Below are 23,565 nucleotides of genomic sequence, written 5' to 3' on the forward strand. Positions count from 1 at the left end.
TCTGTGTTATGCAATAGACAAGTGAGCGCCAAGTATTCATGCATGCTCGCGCTAATGCACATGCGCACAGGCATGTGCGTGAGTCAGGGAATGTATGCTTGTCACTCGAGAGCTATTATGAGCATGTGCACATCCTTGCGCATGCCTTCGTGCATGACTATGCATATGATTTCCCTGACAGTTACTGACTCCTGACCCCTGCACTCTATGCGTTATGTACCCCTGACCCTTGAACTCTTTACATTACGCACTCTTGAGTCCTGCACTATCTGCATAACACACTCCTGAGCATTGTACTTACTATGTTAGGCACACCTAAACCCTGCACCCCCTGCATTATGCATTCCTGTGCCCTGCACTCTGTTCGCTGCACACTCCTGACCCCTTCACTCTCTGCATTACGCACTCCCCAGCCCCTGCAATATAAACACTATGCTATACATAACACACTCCTGGCCACAGCACTCTGTACACTGGGCTTTATATGACATACTCCTGACCACTGCACTCTAAGTATAGTATATACTCTACAGCGAGAAGGCTTCGTTTTTTTTAACCATGCTCTTTTAGGCTCCTCCTACTGTTAACGCCATTTGGACACAACCACAACTTGACCGTGCATGCTGTCTGCACCGCTATATTGCGTGGGGGGAAGGGGGAGGGGTGTTAATATCCTGGTTGCCAGATATGATAGGTACACCACTGACTGATGTATAAGTATGTTTATTGTATGGAACATCTTATGCTCTTGATATGTTATTTCCAACTATGTAGGGCTGTTACAGGGGTTGTAACTGGGGTGGGGGATGGGTGTTTTGTATTTGGGTTGCTTCTGTTTTATAAAAAAAAAGATAAAACTCCAATACTTGACTAAAAAAAAAAAAAAAAAAAGATATCTATGGCGATAAATGCTGAAATAGAACGCATTTTGCACTTCAAGTCAAACTTTCTGAAATGTTTAGATTAGCAAAGAGCTCATTTAGGTTTGATTTAGACTAAAGCAAGACATATCCATTAAAGTCTATGTGAAACCGAAAAATACATTTCTATTTGCCTCTTTTTGGTCCATTAAAGCTGCTCCAGTAACTGCCCTCTTTACAGCAGTGCTGCAAAAGGTTGTTTCTGAACACCCAACCTGGAGAACATTAAGAGGGATGCACTCCATTAATAGAAAACGGCACCGGGGTCTTCTCCTTTCTGCTAAGAACAGGAAAACGGGGTTACAGGGGTTACCAGATCACCAACATGGGATGACCAGCTGGTCTGAGGAATCTCAATTTTTACCATGACCTGAAACAAAGCCAAAAGCCAGGTAAGAATTTGGTGTACGAAGTGTGAATCCATGGATCTGTCCTGTCCGTTGTTGCCAGTTCTGGCCGGCAGTGGGTGGTATATCAGTATATTGAGTGTTTTCTGAATACAAAGTGATCATTTCGAAATACCATGACATTCCCACATTTGCCGATCACCACATGGGCCAGCTGAAGGTGAAAGAGGGCATGTTGAGATCTGGGAGTGCTAGATCATCAGGGTCAAGCAGAAGGGGTTCACTTTCCAATATCCTTGGGTCTGTTTGCACTTCGTTTGAAAGGTCACCCCTATGGGAGAAGGAAACGATATTAGAGATGTGTGTCAATGCAAACCAGGGTCATACATGGTTGGGCAGGAGGAAGGGTAGTCAAGCAGTAGGCTGAGGTCAGTACCAGGGAAGCAAGCAGAGCGTAGTCAAGTAGCAGGCCAAGATAAGTAGCAAGCTGCACATGAACTTCCTACACAATAAATGTGAATACCACTGATCTTTCTGATGTGCGGTGGCTTCCCCTTCATCCAGCATGTAATCTGTGAGTGGAGACGGCTTCTATTGCCCCCGACACCCGGGTCTCAAGTGGCATTGGAGAGGAGCAGCATAGAGCAGAGAATTTCTTGGTCGAACAACCAAAAGAGTGTGGTCTGTTTTACCAATGATATGTATACTTGCCATCAGTGGGATGCAACATGAGCCAAAGATTCACCAAACCAAGCTCTTCGCATAGCACAGTGAGCTTTCGAAATCCAACACGGGGTGTCCAACCCCCAACATGTTTCTCAAGTGTGAAATGCCAGAATTTGTTCAAACTGCCCACTGCCAACACCAGCCTAGCCAAAATGTCAGCCAGAAACTGCACTTGAGAACTTTGTTGGTGAGGGGAGGAGGCACATATATATCAACTATGAAACATTCCATGCAATAAAGAGGGACCAGTTGAAGGTTAATAGATGGGTATACCGAATACTAGTTTTGTTACTGTATATGTTCTTACATAGTAGGAGAGGTTGAAAAAAGACACAAGCCCATCAAGTCCAACCTATGTGTGTGATTATGTGTCAGTATTACATTGTATATCCCTGTATGCTGCGGTCATTCAGGTGATTATCTAATAGTTTCTTGAAGCTATCAAAACTTACATTTAAAAAAAAAAGAAAATGTATTGTTTTTTGGAAGCCATGACAGGACATGACCACCGTAAGTCAGGTTCAAGAGTTCCCTCATCTGTTATTTACATATTCTCTGGTTATTTAAGGATGGGTACTTTTATGTCTTCATTAACCAACCTGCACCTCTGAATCAGGAAGACCAGGCTGAAATTGTAGTGTTTTTTAAAAGCCAGGAGATGACATGACCACCGGAAGTCAGGTTCAACACAACAGTTCCCTCATCCATAATTTTCCATATTCTCTGGCTATTTAAGGATGGAAATTTTTATGTCTTCATTAACCAACCCACACCTCTAAATCTGGAAGACCGGGCTGAAAATGTAGTGTTTTCTTGGAAGCCATGACAGGACATGACCACCTAAAGTCAGGTTTAAATGTTCCCTCATCCTTTAATTTTCCATATCCGCTGGCTATTTAAGGATGGGTACTTTTATGTCTTTATTAACCAACTTGCACCTCTAAATCAGAAAGACCAAGCTAAAAATGTAGTGTTTATTGGACACCAAGACAGGACTTGACCACCGGAATTTAGGTTCAAGAGTTTCCTCAACCCTTATTTTCCATATTCTCTGGCTATTTAAAGATGGGAAATTTGTAGGGCTGCCACTTTTACTTCAAGCCAAACCCGAACACTTTAGCGGCGCACAGCTAAAATATATATTTTTTAGCATACACTATAGGATTGTAACAGACCCGGGACATCTTTGGGCGAATAGTAATGTGGCGTGCATAGTGCCCCCTCACCCTCCTATGGGGCCCTGTTCTGAGCCACATTCCTGTCTGAATATTGTGTCCGGGATTAAGGTGGACTGAAACCCGAACACATGATTCAAAACCCAAACTGTCCGGGTGAATCCTGGACAGGTGGCAACCCTAGAAATTTGATGTCTTCATTAACCAGCCTGCACCTCTAAATCGGGAAGACTAGACTGAAAATGTAATGTTTTTTTGGAAGCCATGACAGGACATGACCACCGGAAGTCAAGTTCAAGAGGTTCCTCTTCCCTAATTTTTTATATTCTTCTTAGTATCTAAGGACGGGGACTTTAATGTCTAATATATAAATATAATATAATATATATATATTTAATGTTTGATATATATGTGCCTCCTCCCCTCACCAACGAAGTTCTCAAGTGCACCTCTATATCAGGAAGACCAGGCTTAGTTTCACTCAATTGACTATTCCCAACATCATCCGGTAGTGGTCAGACGACTGATAAAATAATTAAGCCTTCAGCTAGCATACTCGCCACAGGGTGGCAAACTACGTCGTTTTCAGTGGAACGCACACAGACAGGAAGTGATGTAACCTACAGACAGGAAGTTCCGGGTCAGAGGTGAGTCAGGAGGAAGTAGAGAGGAGACATTGCTGGAACTGGCAGTAGAGGAGGTAATAAGATATTATTTTCTATTTACACCCAGTAACCCCTCCATCATGTCCGTCCTCTTCCTCCATAGTCACTGTGATGTCTTGTATCTTCAGAAGATGCGTATATAGAGTTCAGTGATATGAAAATATGATAAACCATTCACAGTTCTCCTATGCACACAAAGAACCCACAAATGTCCAGCTACGAGTAAATCCGGGCTTTCTATACCGTGTAACGGGGCTCTTAGTGTGCTTAGATTGGTCTGTATATGATGGACAGTAAGGGGGTACCATGGGTTCAACAGGCATCTAATTTCGAGAACAGTTATCCCATCCTAACCAAGTCCAACTACACGTTTCACAATGCCGTCACATTGTGTACACTGTCCGTACTTCAGCTGTCCTACCCTCCACACTCGTCTCCTTCACTAACTACCCAATGTCCTACCCTCCACACTCCTCTCCTTCACATACTACCCAATGTCCTACCCTCCACACTCCTCTCCTTCACTAACTACCCAAGGTCCTACCCTCCATACACCTCTCCTTCACATACTACCTAATGGCCTACCTAACTCCACACTCTTCTCTTCACATACTACTCAATGTCCTACCTACCCTCCGTACTCCTCTCCTTAACATACTACCTACCTCCACACTCCTCTCCTTCAAATACTACCCAATGTCCTACCTACCCTTCGTACCCCTCTCCTTCACATACTACCAAATATCCTACCTACTTCCACACTCCTCTCCTTGACATACTACCCAAGATCCTACCTACCCTCCACTCTCCTCTCCTTCACATACTACCTACTTCCACACTCCTCTCCTTCACATACTACCCAATGTCCTACCTACCCACCCTCCGTACTCTTCTCCTTCACATACTACCTAATGTCCTACCCGACTCCACACTCCTCTCCTTCACACATTACCCAAAGCCCTACCCTCCGTACACCTCTCCTCCACATAATACCCAAGTATGGTTGCCACCTCATCCCTTTAAACCCAAACACATATTAATTACACAGGTTCTGTAGCTGATTTAGGTGGTAATTAAACTCACTTGGTGCCTTACCTGCATTAAATTAGCCTCAGAACCTGTGTAATTCATATGTGTTCGGGTTTAAAGGGATGAGGTGGCAACTCTATACCCAAGGTCCTACCCTCCAAACACCTCTCTTACTGATACAGAACACTGTCTTACCCATTTGTCCAGGTGTCCATCCAGAATTGTTGGTTTATAGTCAAGATACAGCCTAAAATTAGATCCAAAACCACTGAAATACTATTCCCACCATAGATGCCTCCAAAGTTACTTTGAAGAAGTTGATATCAGAGTGAGAACAATGGGTATGGTGCATCCCCTTCCCAATGACACTAATAGGACAAGGCTTCCAAAATAGACATTCCTGACTCCTGTGGAAATGGACCAATGTAATGTTCTCAATGACTGAGACTCATAGTATAGTGTAGAGTTTTCAACAAGGTCTCCATGGAACCCCAGGGTTTCTCCAGAGGTTGCCAGGGGTTTCTTGAGCAATTGCCAATTTCTGCCTGTCAGATAAGTTCCCACTGACACCATTGATCTTTTTAGTTATCTGTATTGTGGGAATTCTTCCCAATGACCACAAGTGTAAGGAGATTCCTGAGAATAGGAAAGTATACACATATTTCCTCTACAGGATAGTTAGAATAGGAGTTAGAATGGGGGTGGGAGCATATTTAAGATTAGATAGGTTCAGCCTGGACTTCCACTTTAATCATACCAGTACTATCCAGATAATTCTTAATTTATTATTATTCATTTAAACAGAGAAGCATCCTGTATGGATCACATGACCACCACAATGAAGATAGATGAGGACCGGAGTCACATGACTGAGAAGATAATAAACCTCACCCTGGAGATCATCTACCTGCTGACCAGAGAGGTGAGGAGGATTCTGGGAGGTCACATGACATCACTCTTATCTCTATTAATAAAACACAGACCTGACCGGAGAGGTGAGGAGGATTCTGGGAGGTCACATGACATCACTCTTATCTCTATTCATAAAATACAAGTGTGCCTTTAGAGGTGAGGAAGATAGAGAATAATTTGGTCTTAAACTTGTTTCTCCAATACAGAGTTTTCCTCCTGTGAAGTCTGGTGACCAGGTGACCTTCACAGTGCCTCCACCACACTGCCTGACACCAGAGGAAAACAGCAAGCAGAAGATTGTAGAAATCACTAGTAGGATCACCGAGCTGCTGACAGGAGAGGTGAGCGGTGCCGGGAATTCTGGGACATTATCCAGTAACAGACAAGGGATGTGTCTGGATGGTGACTGTATCATTGTGTGTGTCAGGTTCCTATAAGGTGTCAGGATGTCACTGTCTATTTCTCCTTGGAGGAGTGGGAGTATTTAGAAGGACACAAGGATCTCTACACGGAAATCAAGATGGAGAATCAGGAGATCCTCATATCACCAGGTAAGAGGAATATGAATTATGAAATAAAAGCACATTCATCATTTATAATCTGATTTACTAACCCTTATTGCTGTCACTAATAACATCATCAATAAACCTACACCCCCATCTTATGCTCCCAGCAGATGTATATATCGCCATACCTCATAGAGGTGAAACATCTGCAGTACTTAATACAACACAGTAATCTGGGTATTTTAAGACACTACCCAGTGCTACTAGCAAATAATGCAGAGATGCTATTCTGTTCCCAACAAATGAGGAGGAGATACTGTACACCATATGAAAGGTCCATCTCCATTCCTCAATATAACGTCATGTTCCCAACAAATGAGGAGGAGATACTGTACACCATATGAAAGGTCCAACTCCATTCCTCAATATAACGTCATGTTCACAACCAATGAGGAGGAGATACTGTACACCATATGAAAGGTCCATCTCCATTCCTCAATATAACGTCATGTTCCCAACAAATGAGGAGGAGATACTGTACATCATATGAAAGGTCCATCTCCATTCCTCAATATAACGTCATGTTCCCAACAAATGAGGAGGAGATACTGTACATCATATGAAAGGTCCATCTCCATTCCTCAATATAACGTCATGTTCCCAACAAATGAGGAGGAGATACTGTACACCATATGAAAGGTCCATCTCCATTCCTCAATATAACGTCATGTTCCCAACAAATGAGGAGGAGATACTGTACACCATATGAAAGGTCCATCTTCATTCCTCAATATAACGTCATGTTCTCAACAAATGAGGAGGAGATACTGTACACCATATGAAAGGTCCATCTCCATTCCTCAATATAACGTCATGTTCCCAACAAATGAGGAGGAGATACTGTACACCATATGAAAGGTCCATCTCCATTCCTCAATATAACGTCATGTTCCCAACAAATGAGGAGGAGATACTGTACACCATATGAAAGGTCCATCTTCATTCCTCAATATAATGTCATGTTCTCAACAAATGAGGAGGAGATACTGTACACCATATGAAAGATCCATCTCCATTCCTCAATATAATGTCCTGTTCTCAACAAATGAGGAGGAGATACTGTACACCGTATGAAAGGTCCATCTCCATTCCTCAATATAACGTCATGTTCCCAACAAATGAGGAGGAGATACTGTACACCATATGAAAGGTCCATCTCCATTCCTCAATATAACGTCATGTTCCCAACAAATGAGGAGGAGATACTGTACACCATATGAAAGGTCCATCTTCATTCCTCAATATAATGTCATGTTCTCAACAAATGAGGAGGAGATACTGTACACCATATGAAAGATCCATCTCCATTCCTCAATATAATGTCACGTTCCCAACAAATGAGGAGGAGATACTGTACACCATATGAAAGGTCCATCTCCATTCCTCAATATAATGTCATGTTCCCAACATTCCTCACCAAACCAATGTCAATGTTTTTTGTTTTTTTTTTAATCTCTTTTCATTAGATGAATACGATATCTTCGATACCTCAGAGAGATATCCTCTCTTCTCTCCAGATAATAATGGAGTAGATAACGGGACCGTACAATGTTCTCCAGAAGTGAAGTACTCTGCTCACACAACTAACTGTGCAGACACCTTCAACGTTCTTCCTCATCGATTCCATACTGCCACCCCAAATATATATCCAGACAGTCCAGCAGATCCCTTGAACTCGGAGAACCCTTTTGATAAGTTACATGCTTTTACCTTGAATATCCTTCCAAGAACTCCCGTTGCAGGTAAGACAACAGATGCGCTGATCCTCAAGGAATCTCCTTACGGCAATTCAGATATCTTTATACACAAAGGTGAAGAGATCATTCCATATACTAATGATAAAAAATGCCCAACGTCAACATCAACTCTTACTGGGCATCAGAAGATGAACACAGGAGAGCGGCCATTTTCATGTTCCGAGTGCGGGAAGTGTTTTAACACAAAATCACATCTGGTCTTTCACAAAAAAATTCACAGCGGGGTGCGCCCCTACCTGTGTTCGGAGTGCGGGAAACGCTTCATCTGTAAATCCCACCTTACTAGACACGTAAGTCAGCACACAGGCGTGCGCCCCTATCCCTGTCCGGAGTGCGGGAAATCTTTCATAGGCAAAGGTGACCTGGTCAGCCATTTGAGATACCACACGGGGGAAAGACCCTTTGTGTGCACAGAGTGCGGTCAGTCTTTCATGCAGAGGGGCCACCTGAGGAGACATCTCAGGATCCACACGGGCGAGAAACCTTTTTCGTGTTCCGAGTGCGGGAAATGTTTTTCTTGGAAAGATACGCTTATCAAACACCAGCGAACCCACGTGGGCAAAAAAACCTACACGTGTAGGACGTGCGAGAAGACCTTTGCGCTCAGAGGTATGCTTATCCTACACCAACGAACCCATACAGGGGAGCAGCCAACACAGTCAGCGTGTGGGAAACCCCTAAAATCAAAACCAAAGCTTCAGGAGAACCAAAATGCCGGTGCGGCCGGGGTGACCTTCTCATGCTTCGAGAGTGAGGAAATGTTCATAAAGACGTTGGACATTGTTAAACAGGAGGAAATTCATTCCCCCGACGAGCCCTCTGAGCAAGAAAACAGTTTCCCGGACAAGGAAAGCCCGGATACCGACGTCAAAGTCGAAATTGGGGAGAAGCTGTACTCCTGTTCAGAGTGCGGGAAATGTTACAGTCAAAAAAGACACCTCCTTACCCACCAGAGACTTCACACGGGTGCGGTTCCCTTTACGTGCACAGAGTGCGGGAAGAGCTTCAACGAGAAAAGATACCTTACGAATCATCAGAATAGTCATACGGGCGAGCGCGCTTTTTCGTGCTCTGGGTGCGGGAAAGGTTTCACCTGGAAAGAGAGTCTTATAAGGCACAAGAAATTTCACAGTGGAGTTCGCCCGTATGCCTGCTCAGACTGCGGGAAAAGTTTCACCCTGAAAGGGGACCTTCTTAGACACCAGAGAACCCACACGGACAAGCTTCTTCATTCCTGTTCAGAGTGCGGGAAGTCTTTCCGCCTCAAAAAATACCTTATTAAGCATCAGAAAAGTCACTCGGGCGAGCGCCCTTTTTCTTGCTCAGATTGCGGTAAATATTTCACTCGCAGAGATAGTCTCTATAGGCACGTCAGAAATCACTACGGAGAGCCATAGTCATGTATGGAGTGCGGGAAACTTTACAATAAAAAATACTTCCTTTCATATTGGTGGTGACACATGGGAAACTCCTGTGTGACTGTGTCTCTGCAGCCTCTCCCCCTCCCCTCTCCTGTGTGACTGTGTCTCTGCAGCCTCTCCCCCTCCCCTCTCCTGTGTGACTGTGTCTCTGCAGCCTCTCCCCCTCCCCTCTCCTGTGTGACTGTGTCTCTGCAGCCTCTTCCCCTCCCCTCTCCTGTGTGACTGTGTCTCTGCAGCCTCTCCCCTCTCCTGTGTGACTGTGTCTCTGCAGCCTCTCCCCCCTCCCCTCTCCTGTGTGACTGTGTCTCTGCAGCCTCTTCCCCTCCCCTCTCCTGTGTGACTGTGTCTCTGCAGCCTCTTCCCCTCCCCTCTCCTGTGTGACTGTGTCTCTGCAGCCTCTTCCCCTCCCCTCTCCTGTGTGACTGTGTCTCTGCAGCTTATCCCCTTCCTGTGTGACTGTGTCTCTACAGCCTCCTTCCCTCCCCTCTCCTGTGTGATTGTGTCTCTGCAGCCTCTCCCCTCTCCTGTGTGACTGTGTCTCTGCAGCCTCTCCCCCCTCCCCTCTCCTGTGTGACTGTGTCTCTGCAGCCTCTTCCCCTCCCCTCTCCTGTGTGACTGTGTCTCTGCAGCTTATCCCCTTCCTGTGTGACTGTGTCTCTACAGCCTCCTTCCCTCCCCTCTCCTGTGTGACTGTGTCTCTACAGCCTCCTTCCCTCCCCTCTCCTGTATGACTGTGTCTCTGCAGCCTCTCCCCCCTCCCCTGTCCTGTGTGACTGTGTCTCTGCAGCCTCTCCCCCCTCCCCTCTCCTGTGTGACTGTGTCTCTGTAGCCTCTCCTCCTCCCCTCTCCTGTGTGACTGTGTCTCTGCAGCCTCTCCCCCTCCCCTCTCCTGTGTGACTGTGTCTCTGCTGCCTCTCCCCCTCCCCTCTCCTGTGTGACTGTGTCTCTGTAGCCTCTCCCCCTCCCCTCTCCTGTGTGACTGTGTCTCTGCAGCCTCTCACCCTCCCCTCTCCTGTGTGACTGTGTCTCTGCAGCCTCTCACCCTCCCCTCTCCTGTGTGACTGTGTTTCTGCAGCCTCTCCTCCTCCCCTCTCCTATGTGACTGTGTCTCTGCAGCCTCTCCTCCTCCCCTCTCCTGTGTGACTGTGTCTCTGCAGCCTCTCCCCCTCCCCTCTCCTGTGTGACTGTGTCTCTGTAGCCTCTCCCCCTCCCCTCTCCTGTGTGACTGTGTCTCTGCAGCCTCTCACCCTCCCCTCTCCTGTGTGACTGTGTCTCTGCAGCCTCTCCTCCTCCCCTCTCCTGTGTGACTGTGTCTCTGTAGCCTCTCCCCCTCCCCTCTCCTGTGTGACTGTGTCTCTGCAGCCTCTCCCCCTCCCCTCTCCTGTGTGACTGTGTCTCTGCAGCCTCTCCCCCTCCCCTCTCCTGTGTGACTGTATCTCTGCAGCCTCTCCCCCCTCCCCTCTCCTGTGTGACTGTGTCTCTGCAGCCTCTTCCCCTCCCCTCTCCTGTGTGACTGTGTCTCTGCAGCCTCTCCCCCTCCCCTCTCCTGTGTGACCATGTCTCTGCAGCCTCTCCCCCTCCCCTCTCCTGTGTGACTGTGTCTCTGCAGCCTCTCCTCCTCCTCTCTCTTATGTGACTGTGTCTCTGCAGCCTCTCCCCCTCTCCTGTGTGACTGTGTCTCTGCAGCCTCTCCCCCTCTCCTCTCCTGTGTGACTGTCTCTGCAGCCTCTCCCCCTCCCCTCTCCTGTGTGACTGTGTCTCTTCAGCCTCTCCCCCCTCCCCTCTCCCATGGCCATGGGGGGAGGAAGGTTTATATGTAATAGTGAACTCACATTTATATCCTCAGGAGGTGCAAATCTTCAACCCTCATCTAACAGTTTCAGTTATACAGAGTTGCGAGAACAGAAATTTATTATATTTTTTACTAAGTGTTCTTTTCTTTTATTGTCTTCTACCTGCTGTACACTCTTCTTTTATTGATTAGAGAGGAAAATGGGAAATTCGTTCTAAAATTGGAGCCCATACAGAGGAACAAGGGATGGGCTATAAATTATAGATAGGGGCAGTTTATAAACTACAAATCGTCATAAGTGAACAAAGAAATGTAAATAATATTTTTCTTGTTTTTACTTCTTTTTTTTCCCTGTAAATGTATAGAAAATAAAATACTTTTTGCAAGAAAGCCTTGTTTATTAAGAAAATAAATGTAAATCTCTATTTAGCACTATAACTAATGCCAACGTTACTGCCGGTGTCAGTGGGATGACATGGAAAAGTGATTTGCCGCAGCGGGGGAGAGTTCGGTTTTTTGCCACCCCACAAACAAAAAAACACCAGCCGCCACTGCCTTGCATTTGCTGGTAATACCCGGCTGTCAAAATGACAGCTGGGAGTTGCTGTGTAAATACAGCCACTGTAATAGATTGAGCGGTGAAAAACAGACAATACAAAACCCCGTACACAGAATGAGTATATTTGACTAATAATCGTCAAATTACAACACAAAACACAGGGAGGTTGGGTGGAAAACGGCTCCTCTGACACGATCCCCTGCAGTTTTGTCTGGGTCACCCCACCTACTCCTTAAGTAAACTAAACCCCACCTCTTCCCATCTCTCCTCCAATCATTAATCCCCCACCTTTGCTCTATTTTGTTAACCCCTTGCTGTTCTCTTATTACCTCGTCATGCCGGTGTCCTATCGAATTTTGTCCCCATCGGATAGTGTCCGCCCTCTACTGCGCAAGCGCAGGTGGCCCATCGGATACTGTCCGCTCTCTACTGCGCAAGCGCAGCGGGACAAAAATATACGAAAATGAACAGCTGAGCTGGGCGCATACGCACTTGATAACTTGATTTCATGTCACATGCCCCCGCACGCTCCCGAGGCTCTTACAACTTTCTAAGGGGCGGTGTGATGGGCGGTGATAAGGGCAGATACTTTTGTACTTTGTAAGGGATACTATGCCTACTTGTTTGTGTCACTTGCTTAAATACGCCCATAAACATTGCTAAACCCACCCTTCACCTTACTAAACAAGCCCCGCAAACATCCACACATTTTATAAATCCGCCCCCTCGAGCATCTGGAGCGTGTGGGAGCCTGTGACAGAATATTACATCTATTGCGCAGGCGCCGTTTATACTTCTTCGTCAGCTGTTCTTCTTCGGAGACTTTCGGCGTCTCCTTTGTCCTCCTTACTGCGCAAGCGCGGCGCCTGCGCAGTACGGAGTGGACACTATCCGATGGGGGGACACTTTTCGTCAGAACACGGGCCCTTTGCTAGTCCTTTTCATAGCCTCGCTCCAGACCTCTCCTTCTTTTACCTTTTGTTTGTTGCCTAGGAAGGGGGTAAAATCTTCCGAGGGCTGAATCGGTTAAAAACCCCTTTTATACTACACCAGGTCTCTTCCTTGTTAGGAATGGTTCCTGGGCCCCAGGGCCCCTGTGAATGGGGCCCCGCTTTCTTAATAATGAGTAAATCTAAAAATAAATAACGGTGTATAAAAATAAAAATGGGTGTGCGATGACATTAATAATAAATAAATATAAATAAAAGATTGTGAATGGAAAAAAATAGGTTAAAAATATAAACAAATAAAAGTAATATAAAATAAAAAAATAAGAGAGTATAAATATACATAAAAAAATAAAGATAATGAATAAAAATGTATATAAAAAAATAAAAAAGGATACATTTATGAATAAATTTAAAGAATAAAGATAAAAAAAAAGGGTGTATAAAATAAATAATAATGATAAATATAATAGTTAATAAATATAAAAATAACTCTAAATAAGGGTGTATAAAAATAAAGAAAAATAATGAGGATAATAATTAATAAATATAAAAATAACTAGGAATCAGGGTGTATAAAAATAATAAATGCATATGAAAAATAAAAAATGGTGTAGAAAAAGAAAAAAAAAAATATAATAATGGGTAAATCTAAAAATAAATAATGGTGTATAAAAATGGGTGCTTGATGAAATGAATAATGAATAAATATAAAGGGGTATAAAAATAATAAATGAAAACCATAAATACCATAAATAAAATGAATAATTAAAAAAATGTAGGAAAAAAAAGTGTGCGTTGCTGATTTCTCATCAGTCTGGCTGGCTGGATCGGGCTGTGACACTGAGAGCTCCTCTACAGGTGGGCGGAGCAAGATGATACAACAGTGCAGTTCCGATCATTGCTTTCCGCCCCCTGCATACATCATACAGCTCTCCCAACATGAAGATCTCACAGGATGGATGTTAGTTTTCTTCCATGTGAGTCCCCACTGCTCTGCCTTCCAAACTCTACCTGGCTGTGCTGTAAACTCGCCCTGTACTTTGCAGAGCAGCTTTACAAAAAGTGAAGAACAATTCTTATATATGTTGGGAATATACTGGGACTTTTCATTTGTTAATGTTCTCTGCTGATCCATCTAGTACTTGTGTATAGGGAGGGGATCCAGTGCTTAACTAACTCCCCCCAGCTGTCTCCCATCCTAAACACAGGATATGTCTCACTAACAGCAGTGTACTTACTATATTATTTGCCTGATATAAGCTGGGTGCAATGAAAAAAGAAATACCTGTCCCTATTAGCTCTCCTGTCAGTCTATTGAGCCCTCCCCTGCTCTGTCAGCCCCACATTCCCAGAAAAGAGCTGAGGTGTTAGAGCCCCCTGTGTGTCAGAGCCCCCCGTGTGTGTCAGAGCCCCCTGTGTGTCAGAGCCCCCTGTGTGTCAGAGCCCCCTGTGTGTCAGAGCCCCCCTGTGTGTCAGAGCCCCCCTGTGTGTCAGAGCCCCCCTGTGTGTCAGAGCCCCCCTGTGTGTTAGAGCCCCCTGTGTGTCAGAGCCCCCTGTGTGTCAGAGCCCCCCTGTGTGTCAGAGCCCCCCTGTGTGTCAGAGCCCCCCTGTGTGTCAGAGCCCCCCTGTGTGTCAGAGCCCCCTGTGTGTCAGAGCCCCCCCCCTGTGTGTCAGAGCCCCCCTGTGTGTCAGAGCCCCCCTGTGTGTCAGAGCCCCCCTGTGTGTCAGAGCCCCCCTGTGTGTCAGAGCCCCCCTGTGTGTCAGAGCCCCCCTGTGTGTCAGAGCCCCCCTGTGTGTCAGAGCCCCCTGTGTGTCAGAGCCCCCCTGTGTGTCAGAGCCCCCCTGTGTGTCAGAGCGTGTCCTCCTCATTCTCTTTCCCATGTTGACTTTAGACAGCAGAGCAGAAAGTAGAGGAGTCCAGTGTGCTGAAGTGTGGAGAATGTGTGATCCTGTTTTTCATAGGCTATTGAGTTTGGCTAAATCTGCTAGTACATCTAACACTACCCTCCTTCCCAGACTGACTATGCTGCTATCAGCTGTGCCTTCTGTGCTCCTTTATCCAGATTGGGGGCACTCTAATACAGGACATATGCCACTGGCCAGATCGCCAGGTGAAAACAGAGGGGAAAAGCCTAAAATAAAACTAATGCAGCCACCACATCTAATGATTGTTAAACTGCAATATATAACATATTGGGTTTTATACCAGTCTTCTGAACCCTATTTCCACAATCCTTAATATGTTTTTTTTTTCCATTCCTGAGCTCTGCATCACTTGCTACTGAACCCTTGCACTGTAAATGGGGGAGGGGGGGGGGGGCAATCTGGTATGTTCGCCCTGGGCACTGGGTGACCTTGTCCCGGCACTGATAGGCAGCATTGGAAATCACACCCGCACGCTGCTGGGCTTGAAGGGGCGCTCTCTGCTCTACCACACTTGCGCACAAGCTGTAGCTATCTAAATCGGCTGGTACAGAGCAGCAGCAACTGAGCCGCTAATAGGGGTCAAGTAGGCGCAATCCGGGCACCCATTCATGTAGAGTAGGCATAATTCAGGCGCAAATAGTGGACAACCCAGGCGCTAGTAAATGTAGGTAACAAAATATTAAATGAATGTAGCGCTCAATCAAATTAAAATATAAATGGTGTAAAAAACTGATGATTAAGTGACGCTCAAAAAAGTATAATAAATATTGCTCAAAAAAATGAATATAATAGAAATGTAAAACAACCACGTGAATGGAGGTTCTATGGGGAAAATCCTATGCGGTGTTAGGACGAGAGATCCCTAGGAGAGTCATTTTGAGGAGGATCGTGGAGCTGTTTTATCAATTTTGATTGTATCGTCTATGGGACCTTTTTACCAAGGGCACGTTTCTTCACTGATCTAAGCACCTTTTTGATACCATTGGACTTAATTATTATTTATTGCACTTGTGTGGATTTTTATCTGTCATTATTTATATATATTTATTCTATATTATTATTGCACAGATCACATAGTTGCACTACCATTACTTATTTTAGAGTGTCGTATTTATTGCTTTTTTATATTCTATTTGCACAGTGGTTCTATGGATTCATTAGTTACACTTAATATGGAGTTTCGTTTGTTTTTTTTGTCACTTTTTGGATTATTATTATTGGAAGAAAAGCTCTGGGAATCGTAAGGGGGGCTCCACTGGGGACACCTGATGCGAGGGGGGGCTCCGCCGGGGACTCCTGATGCGAGGGGGGGCTCCGCCGGAGACTTCTGATGCGAGGGGGGGCTCCGCCGGGGACTCCTGATGCGAGGGGGGCTCCGCCAGGGACTCCTGATGCGAGGGGGGGCTCCGCCGGGGACTCCTGATGCGAGGGGGGGCTCCACCGGAGACTTCTGATGCGAGGGGGGGCTCCGCCGGGGACTCCTGATGCGAGGGGGGCTCCGCCAGGGACTCCTGATGCGAGGGGGGCTCCGCCGGGGACTCCTAATGCGAGGGGGGGCTTCCCTGGGGACTCCTGATGCGAGGGGGAGCTCCGCCGGGGACTCCTGATGCGAGGGGGGGCTCCGCCGGGGACTCCTGATGCGAGGGGGGGCTCCGCCGGGGACTCCTGATGCGGGGGGGGGCTCCGCCGAGGACTCCTGATGCGAGGGGGAGCTCCACCGTGGACTCCTGGTGTGAGGGGGGGCTCCGCCGGGGACTCCTGGTGTGAGGGGGGGCTCCGCCGGGGACTCCTGGTGTGAGGGGGGGCTCCGCCGGGGACTTCTGGTGTGAGGGGGGGCTCCGCCGGGGACTCCTGGTGTGAGGGGGGGCTCCGCCGGGGACTTCTGGTGTGAGGGGGGGCTCCGCCGGGGACTCCTGGTGTGAGGGGGGGCTCCGCCGGGGACTCCTGGTGTGAGGGGGGGCTCTGCCGGGGACTCCTGGTGTGAGGGGGGGGCTCTTTAATCATCTTGACACCATAACAACCATGGTGCCGGGATGATTGAAGTGCTAACACCAGGTGTTTGGAGTAACTTTATTTATTTATTTATTTATTTTATTTCAGGTACTTATATAGCGCCGTCAATTTACGCAGCGCTTTACATATACATTGTACATTCACATCAGTCCCTACCCTCAAGGAGCTTACAATCTAAGGTCCCTAACTCACATTCATACATACTGGGGACAATTTTAGACAGGATCCAATTAACCTACCAGCATGTCTTTGGAGTGACTTTATCTGCTGATTGTTAAACTTTCTAGAATACACATATTTTTATTGTGTAGGATCTGGGGCTGCTGTCGCGTCATTTCCCTCTTCCCCTTTCCCCCTCTCCCCCTAATTATTGTACGGCTCCGCCTACAGCCACAAAAGTGTTCCACTTTTCTTTTTTTTTTTTACAATCTTGGCAACTATGATAACCCCTGTCAGATTTTTTTTTTTTTTCACCATTTGTGTCCCAATGCAGGGAGACTTCCCTTCACTTCCTGTCCCATAGCCAAAAAAGGAAGTGAGAGGAAATACCAGAAAATGAGGGGAATCCCTTGGGGACCCCCAGGTCACCAGAACTCATGCCCCATTGGAAGATTTCCCCCTCTATTACTTTTCAGGGGACAATCCAAAAATGTGGGATCTCCTTTTTTTTTCCTTTTCAATGATAATGGTAAACAGGACAAACAGAGGGAGAATCTCCATAATGGGGGCAGAGACAGCAATCAAAATTGACAGGTGTTCTAATCTCTCTGCCCTCTATCTAAAAAAAAAAAAACAAAAAACAAAAGTTTTGCCTTTAGTTATACTTTAACCACTTGAGGTCCGTGCTGTAGCCGAATGATGGCCCCAGCGTGGACCTGAATTTCTGGGAGGCCATCATAGGACGTCCTCCCCTTTGCGCGCTCCCAGCGCTCCCCCTGCAGGGCACGCGCGGCGTGATTAACCGAGACTCGGGTGATCACCGATCCGAGTAAGGGGCCGATCGCGGCCCCTTACCACGTAATCAGCTGTCAGCCAATGACATCTGATCACGTGTGTAAACAAAAGCTCGGTAATTGTTTTTTTTATCTCCTCACGCTGACAGTGTGAGGAGAAAAAAAAAGCTGATCACCGGCTTATGTTCAAGAGACATCGGTCCCGAAGAGGAAGGAGGCACATCTGCCTCCTCCTCTGTGCTTGCCAGTGCCACCTGCCAGTGCCACCTGTCAATTCCCACAAGTGCCACCTATCAATGCCCACCAGTGGTGCCAATCAGTGCCACCTAGCAGTGCTGCCTTTCAGTGTAACCTATCAGTGCCCATCACTGCCAGTTATCAGTGCCACCTATCAGTGCCACTTCTCAGTGCCCACCAATGCCACCTATCAATGCCCTTCAGTGCCACCTCTCAGTGTCACCTCTCAGTGCCCACCAGTGCTGCCCTATCGGTGCCCATCAGTGCAGCCCATCGGTGCCTATCAGTGTAGCCTATTGGTGACCATCAGTGCAGCCTCATCAGCGTACATCAATGAAGGAGAAAAATTACCTGTTTGCAACATTTTATAACAAAATATAAAAAAAATATATATATTTTTTTAAATTCAGTCTTTTTAAATTTTTTTAACAAAAAATAAAAACCGCAGAGGTGATCGAATGCCACCAAAAGAAACCTCTATTTGTGGGAAAAAATGATAAAAATGTAATTTGGGTACAGTGTTGTATGACCGCGCAATGGTCATTCAAAGTGCGACAGCGCTGAAAGCTGAAAATTGGTCTGGAGGGGGGTTTAAGTGCCCAGTAAACAAGTGGTTAACCACTTCAGCCCTGGAAGATTTGGCTGCTGAATGACCAGGCCATTTTTTGCGATTCGGCACTGCGTCACTTTAATTGACAATTGCGCGGTCGTGCGACGTTGCACCCAAACAAAATTGACGTCCTTTTTTCCCCACAAATAGAGCTTTCTTTTGGTGGTATTTGATCACCTCTGCGGTTTTTATTTTTTGCGCTATAAACAAAAAAAGAGCGACAATTTTGAAAAAAAAAACAATATTTTGTACTTTTTGCTGTAATAAATATCCCCATTTTTGGGGATGAGACCAAAATAAACTTACTTGGTTCAGATGGTGTCAAGCCTGTGTGGCGGTACCAGGTGAGGAGTACAAAGACAAGTGTTTTTTGCCTACAGTCAAGCATGGTGGTGGGAGTGTCATGGTCTGGGGCTGCATGAGTGCTGCCAGCACTGGGGAGCTACAGTTCATTGAGGGAACCATGAATGCCAAAATGTACTGTCACATACTGAAGTCGAGCATGATCCCTTCCCTTCAGAGACTGAGCCGCAGGGCAGTATTCCAACATGATAACGACCCCAAACACACCTCCATGACGACCACTGCCTTGCTAAAGAAGCTGAGGGTAAAGGTGATGGACTGGCCAAGCATGTCTCCAGACCTAAACCCTATTGAGCATCTGTGGGGCATCCTCAAACGGAAGGTGGAGGAGTGCAAGGTCTCCAACATCCACCAGCTCTGTGATGTCGTCAGGGAGGAGGGGAAGAGAACTCCAGTGGCAACCTGTGAAGCTCTGGTGAACTCCATGCCCAAGAGGGTTAAGGCAGTGCTGGAAAATAATGGTGGCCACACAAAATATTGACACTTTGGGACCAATTTGGACATTTTCACTTTTTCACAATTTTCAGGGGTGTACTCACTTTTGTTGCCAGCGGTTTAGACATTAATGGCTGTGTGTTGAGTTATTTTGAGGGGACAGCAAATTTACACTGTTATACAAGCTGTACACTCACTACTTTACATTGTAGCAATGTGTCATTTCTTCAGTGTTGTCACATGAAAAGGTAATAAAATATTTACAAAATGTGAGGGGTGTACTCGCTTATTTTTTATGAATGGCATCAATTCATGTGTCATTATGTATTATTGCAATAGCTGTGATTGGCTATCACATGGTACAGGTGTGCTGTGATTAGCCCTGTCTGTACCATGTGATCACAGGGACCAATCACAGAGATCACAACAGTACACAATGATTGGCTATGACTATAAGCCATTGTGTACATTTGACATGTGATCACTGTGCAGTGCTGCCAACCTACCAGATTGAAATTTACTGACACAACATCCAAAATTTACTGGCACAGCCAAGTTTTTACTGGAATTTTCCAAAAGTAGATATTAAGTTAAAAAAAATATATTTCTATCTTATTTTTGATATAGTAAGTAGCTCACGGGGCAAGAAATAAGAATGGGGAGGCACGCACACACATGAAACTGACTCTCACAATGACATTGACAGCAGTGTGCAGCAGCACAGATGATGAGGACACCTCACCGACACGACGCGTCTCCTCCTGAATCACAGTCTCTCTCCACACCAGGTGGTCCCTTCAGTCCAAACAGCACTGACAGCCCCACTCCTCTCCCACAGACCTGCACACGAGGCTCCGGCCGCTCTGCTCAGCTCCCTTGCACCATCACACGACATGCTCAGGCACACCTGTGGTAGACCCGCCCCTGCCGGTGCTGCCCGAACACACTGTAGCAGGCACTTCAATAGTCTCGGCCGGCTCCAGACCAGAATTGTACATGTGCAGTATCAAGCCAACCGTCAGACATTTTTTTACTGGCAACTTCTTCCTGTCACTGGCATTTACTGGCAGTAGAAAAGTGCCTGTTTTTTACTGGCTGCCAGTATAAATACTGATGGTTGGCAACAATGTCACTGTGATTGGTCACAGCCATCACATGGTACCAGGGCCGGCCCGGTATAGCGATCTGTCTTCCGCTGTGTCTGGTGGACACAGCAGGTCACAGATTGTGCCACTGCACGGCCCCTGTTTTGTCACATATGGTGACCCATCACATTTGGCTTCCCGCTGGAGTGCGCATGCGCGACAGCGCCCCATATGCGTTCCAACACTTTTAAAACTTTACGTTTTAAAAGTGTTAAAAGTGACAAAAACACTTTTTATTTTTTTAAACACTTTTAAAAAAGTGTTAAAAGTGACAAAAGTTTTATAAGTGTTGGAACGCATATGGCGGCGTCGCGCATGCCCACTCCAGCGGGCAGCCAAATGTGATGGGTCGCCATATGTGACGAAACACCCCTAGGGGACACACAAGGCACGCAACCGGGAGGGTGTCATATAACGTCCACCCAGAAGACAGAGGCTCCGGGGCGGCTGTAATTTTACAATAGACCAGGCAGGAGGTGGTTAAACCCTACACAGCTGGAATGCCAAAAGGCTTTTCTTAAACAAGGTTGGCCCAAGGCCATCTCAAAAAAGATCCAACTGCTTAACAGACAACCATACCAATCAAATAATACTTGGGAAGCTCGTGAGAAACATAGAAGGATGGTGCCAGAAAAAGGCCATCAATGTAGTCTGAGGGCCTACCATGTAGTCTGAGGGCCTACCATGTTGTCTGAGGGCCTACCATGTTGTCTGAGGGCCTACCATGTAGTCTGAGGGCCTACCATGTAGTCTGAGGAAATACCATGTAGTCTGAGGGCCTACCATGTAGTCGGAGGGCCTACCATGTAGTCGGAGGGCCTACCATGTAGTCGGAGGGAATACCATGTAGTCGGAGGGAATACCATGTAGTCTGAGGGCCTACCATGTAGTCTGAGGGCCTACCATGTAGTCTGAGGGCCTACCATGTAGTCTGAGGGAATACCATGTAGTCTGAGGGCCTACCATGTAGTCTGAGGGCCTACCATGTAGTCTGAGGGCCTACCATGTAGTCGGAGGGAATACCATGTAGTCGGAGGGAATACCATGTAGTCTGAGGGCCTACCATGTAGTCTGAGGGCCTACCATGTAGTCTGAGGGAATACCATGTAGTGCTTGCTTTTCCTGTTCATTCATTGCTGGGAAAGCTTATGTATTCTGAGTGGGATCACCCAGATAAACAATTTTTTCCTCCTAAAAAGTTCTCAACACTTTATCCTATGGAGGAAAAATTTACAAACATGTGAGGTATACCAGCAATTGACGCTGTTGTATCCTCTGTAAATAAAAAAATTGACTTGTCCTGTTGACAATGTTCTAATGCTTAGGAATCCAACTAATAAAAGATTGTAAACCTGCAGTGGTGGCAATTGGGGTATGTTAATCCCTGAGAGACCATTTGAGACTAGTGCTCAAGGTTTTCCCTGAACAGCAGGCTCAGGATTTAGCCTGAGCTGCCAGGGGCTTTGTGTTTGCAATTGACACAATCAGAGATTCTATTCTTTAAACCTCTCGCCTTACACTTGGGTAGTTGGCCTATGGCTATATCACCCTGAGAGCACCCGATTTCGTCTGATCTTGGAGGCTAAGCAGGGTCGGGCCTGGTTAATACCTGGATAGGAGTCCGCCTGGGATAACCAGGTGCTATAGGCTACAGATGCGTAGAATCTGATGGTTGAAAAGTTGGTCAGCCGAAGCGCCATGCAAAAGCTCTTGGCTGGTTTTCCTTTACATGGTGAAAGGCTGTTTGGGGATGGGGAAAAGTACCTTTTTGCCAGTTAAGAAAAGGAGTAGACGTCCCTCATTTAAACAAACACTTTCTCCAGTGCCAGGGGCATCAGCCTCCAGGCAGTCATGACAGTCTCCACCGCCAGGTTCAAGAGGACCTCAGAGTGAACCCCAGGGACAAAGGAAGTCCTGGGGGGAGGAAACCTATAAGACAGAGTGCTAAAGCCACTTATGAAGTGGCGCCCCAGCTCGCTCGAGTGGGGGGGGGAAGACTTACAGTTCTCAAGGGTCTGGCAGGAGGAGTTTTGAGACAGTCGGATGGTCTTCATAATAGCTCTAGGTTACAAACTAGAGTTACAAGATTTCCCGTGTCCTCGTTTCCTCAGGTCAAAATGTCTTCAGACCCAGAGAAAAAGGTCTCTTTTTCAAGCGTTAGACTGACTTTTGTCTCAAAAGGTGATTTGCAAGGAATCAATCCGAGGTGTTGTCTCCATCCTATAAGGAGGAGAACTTTTGGCATCAATAAACATCAGGGATGCATACCTGCATGTGCCTATTTTTCCCGCTCAGCAGAGGTGTCTGCGTTTCAAAGTAGAAAAGCTCCATTTTCAGTTTATAGCCTTGTCTTTCGGTCTGGCTACTACACCTCGGGTGTTTACAAAAGCTTCTGGCCTTCCGTTAGCCAGATTAAGGACTCAAGGTATTTCAATTGTAGCATACCTAGACGACCTGCTCTTGTTAGACAGGTTGGTAGCCCGCTTAGACCAGAGCATGGTCACCACAATCGTACCTAGGTTGGGCCTCAAGCTAGAGAGATCTTCTTTAAAACCATTAAAGAATGCTAAGTGTACTTGGGTCTGATTATAGATACAGCCTATAGGAGGGTGTTTTTACCCCAAGCAAAGATCAGTTCCATAAGGGAGCTGGTTCAGGTGGTCAGGGCAAAGAAGGGTCCTTCTATTCGCCTTTGCATGAGGTTGTTGGGATAGATGGTGGCTTCATTCATTTCCCTATGCTCAGTTTCATTCGAGACTGCTGCAAAACGGTATGCTATCTACCTGGAACAAGAAGGTCCAGGCGCTAGATTTTCCAATGCCTCTGTCGCCAGGGGTGCGCCAGAGCCTTCAGTTGGTGGAGGATATCCAAGAATCTGCAGAAGAGGAGATCCTTCTTACCAGTTACCTGGAAGGTGGTAACAACATATGCTGGCCTTTTGAGTTGGGAAATAGTCCTGAAAGAAGGACTGTCCAAGGGAAATGGTCCAGAACCAGAAAGACCTTGCCCATCAACATTCTAGAGATTCGGGCAGCACGCCTAGCCCTAAGGGCCTGGACATTCA

At 46.4% G+C, this 23,565-nt stretch overlaps 1 protein-coding gene and 1 pseudogene across 3 annotated transcripts; both read left to right on the top strand.

The window, feature by feature from the left end:
* Positions 1-1,153: 1,153 nt before the first annotated feature.
* LOC141105091 (uncharacterized) lies at positions 1,154-11,700 on the top strand. 3 transcript variants are annotated; one of them, XM_073594937.1, is made up of 5 exons: positions 1,154-1,312; positions 5,667-5,784; positions 5,981-6,115; positions 6,202-6,325; positions 7,807-11,700. In XM_073594937.1, the coding sequence occupies exons 2-5, from the start codon at positions 5,680-5,682 to the stop codon at positions 9,492-9,494; spliced, it is 2,052 nt and encodes a 683-aa protein (XP_073451038.1). In that variant the 5' UTR covers positions 1,154-1,312; positions 5,667-5,679; the 3' UTR covers positions 9,495-11,700. The 3 variants fall into 3 exon arrangements, with proteins under 3 accessions (XP_073451038.1, XP_073451039.1, XP_073451040.1); XM_073594938.1 differs by lacking the exon at positions 1,154-1,312 and adding an exon at positions 3,673-3,868; XM_073594939.1 differs by lacking the exon at positions 1,154-1,312 and having other exon boundaries at positions 5,720-5,857.
* Positions 11,701-22,032: 10,332 nt separating this feature from the next.
* Positions 22,033-22,151, top strand: LOC141107012 (5S ribosomal RNA; annotated as a pseudogene).
* The last annotated feature ends 1,414 nt before the right edge of the window (positions 22,152-23,565 follow it).

This window comes from Aquarana catesbeiana, linkage group LG08, assembly GCF_042186555.1.
Source record: "Aquarana catesbeiana isolate 2022-GZ linkage group LG08, ASM4218655v1, whole genome shotgun sequence".
Lineage (NCBI taxonomy): Eukaryota > Metazoa > Chordata > Amphibia > Anura > Ranidae > Aquarana > Aquarana catesbeiana.

Excerpts from the sequence above, each read along its gene's own strand:
- LOC141105091 (XM_073594937.1), top strand. The coding sequence starts at position 5,680 with ATGGATCACATGACCACCACAATGAAGATAGATGAGGACCGGAGTCAC. Across the intron at positions 5,785-5,980 it reads TCTACCTGCTGACCAGAGAG|AGTTTTCCTCCTGTGAAGTC; the intron begins GTGAGGAGGATT and ends TCTCCAATACAG. Across the intron at positions 6,326-7,806 it reads GGAGATCCTCATATCACCAG|ATGAATACGATATCTTCGAT; the intron begins GTAAGAGGAATA and ends TCTTTTCATTAG.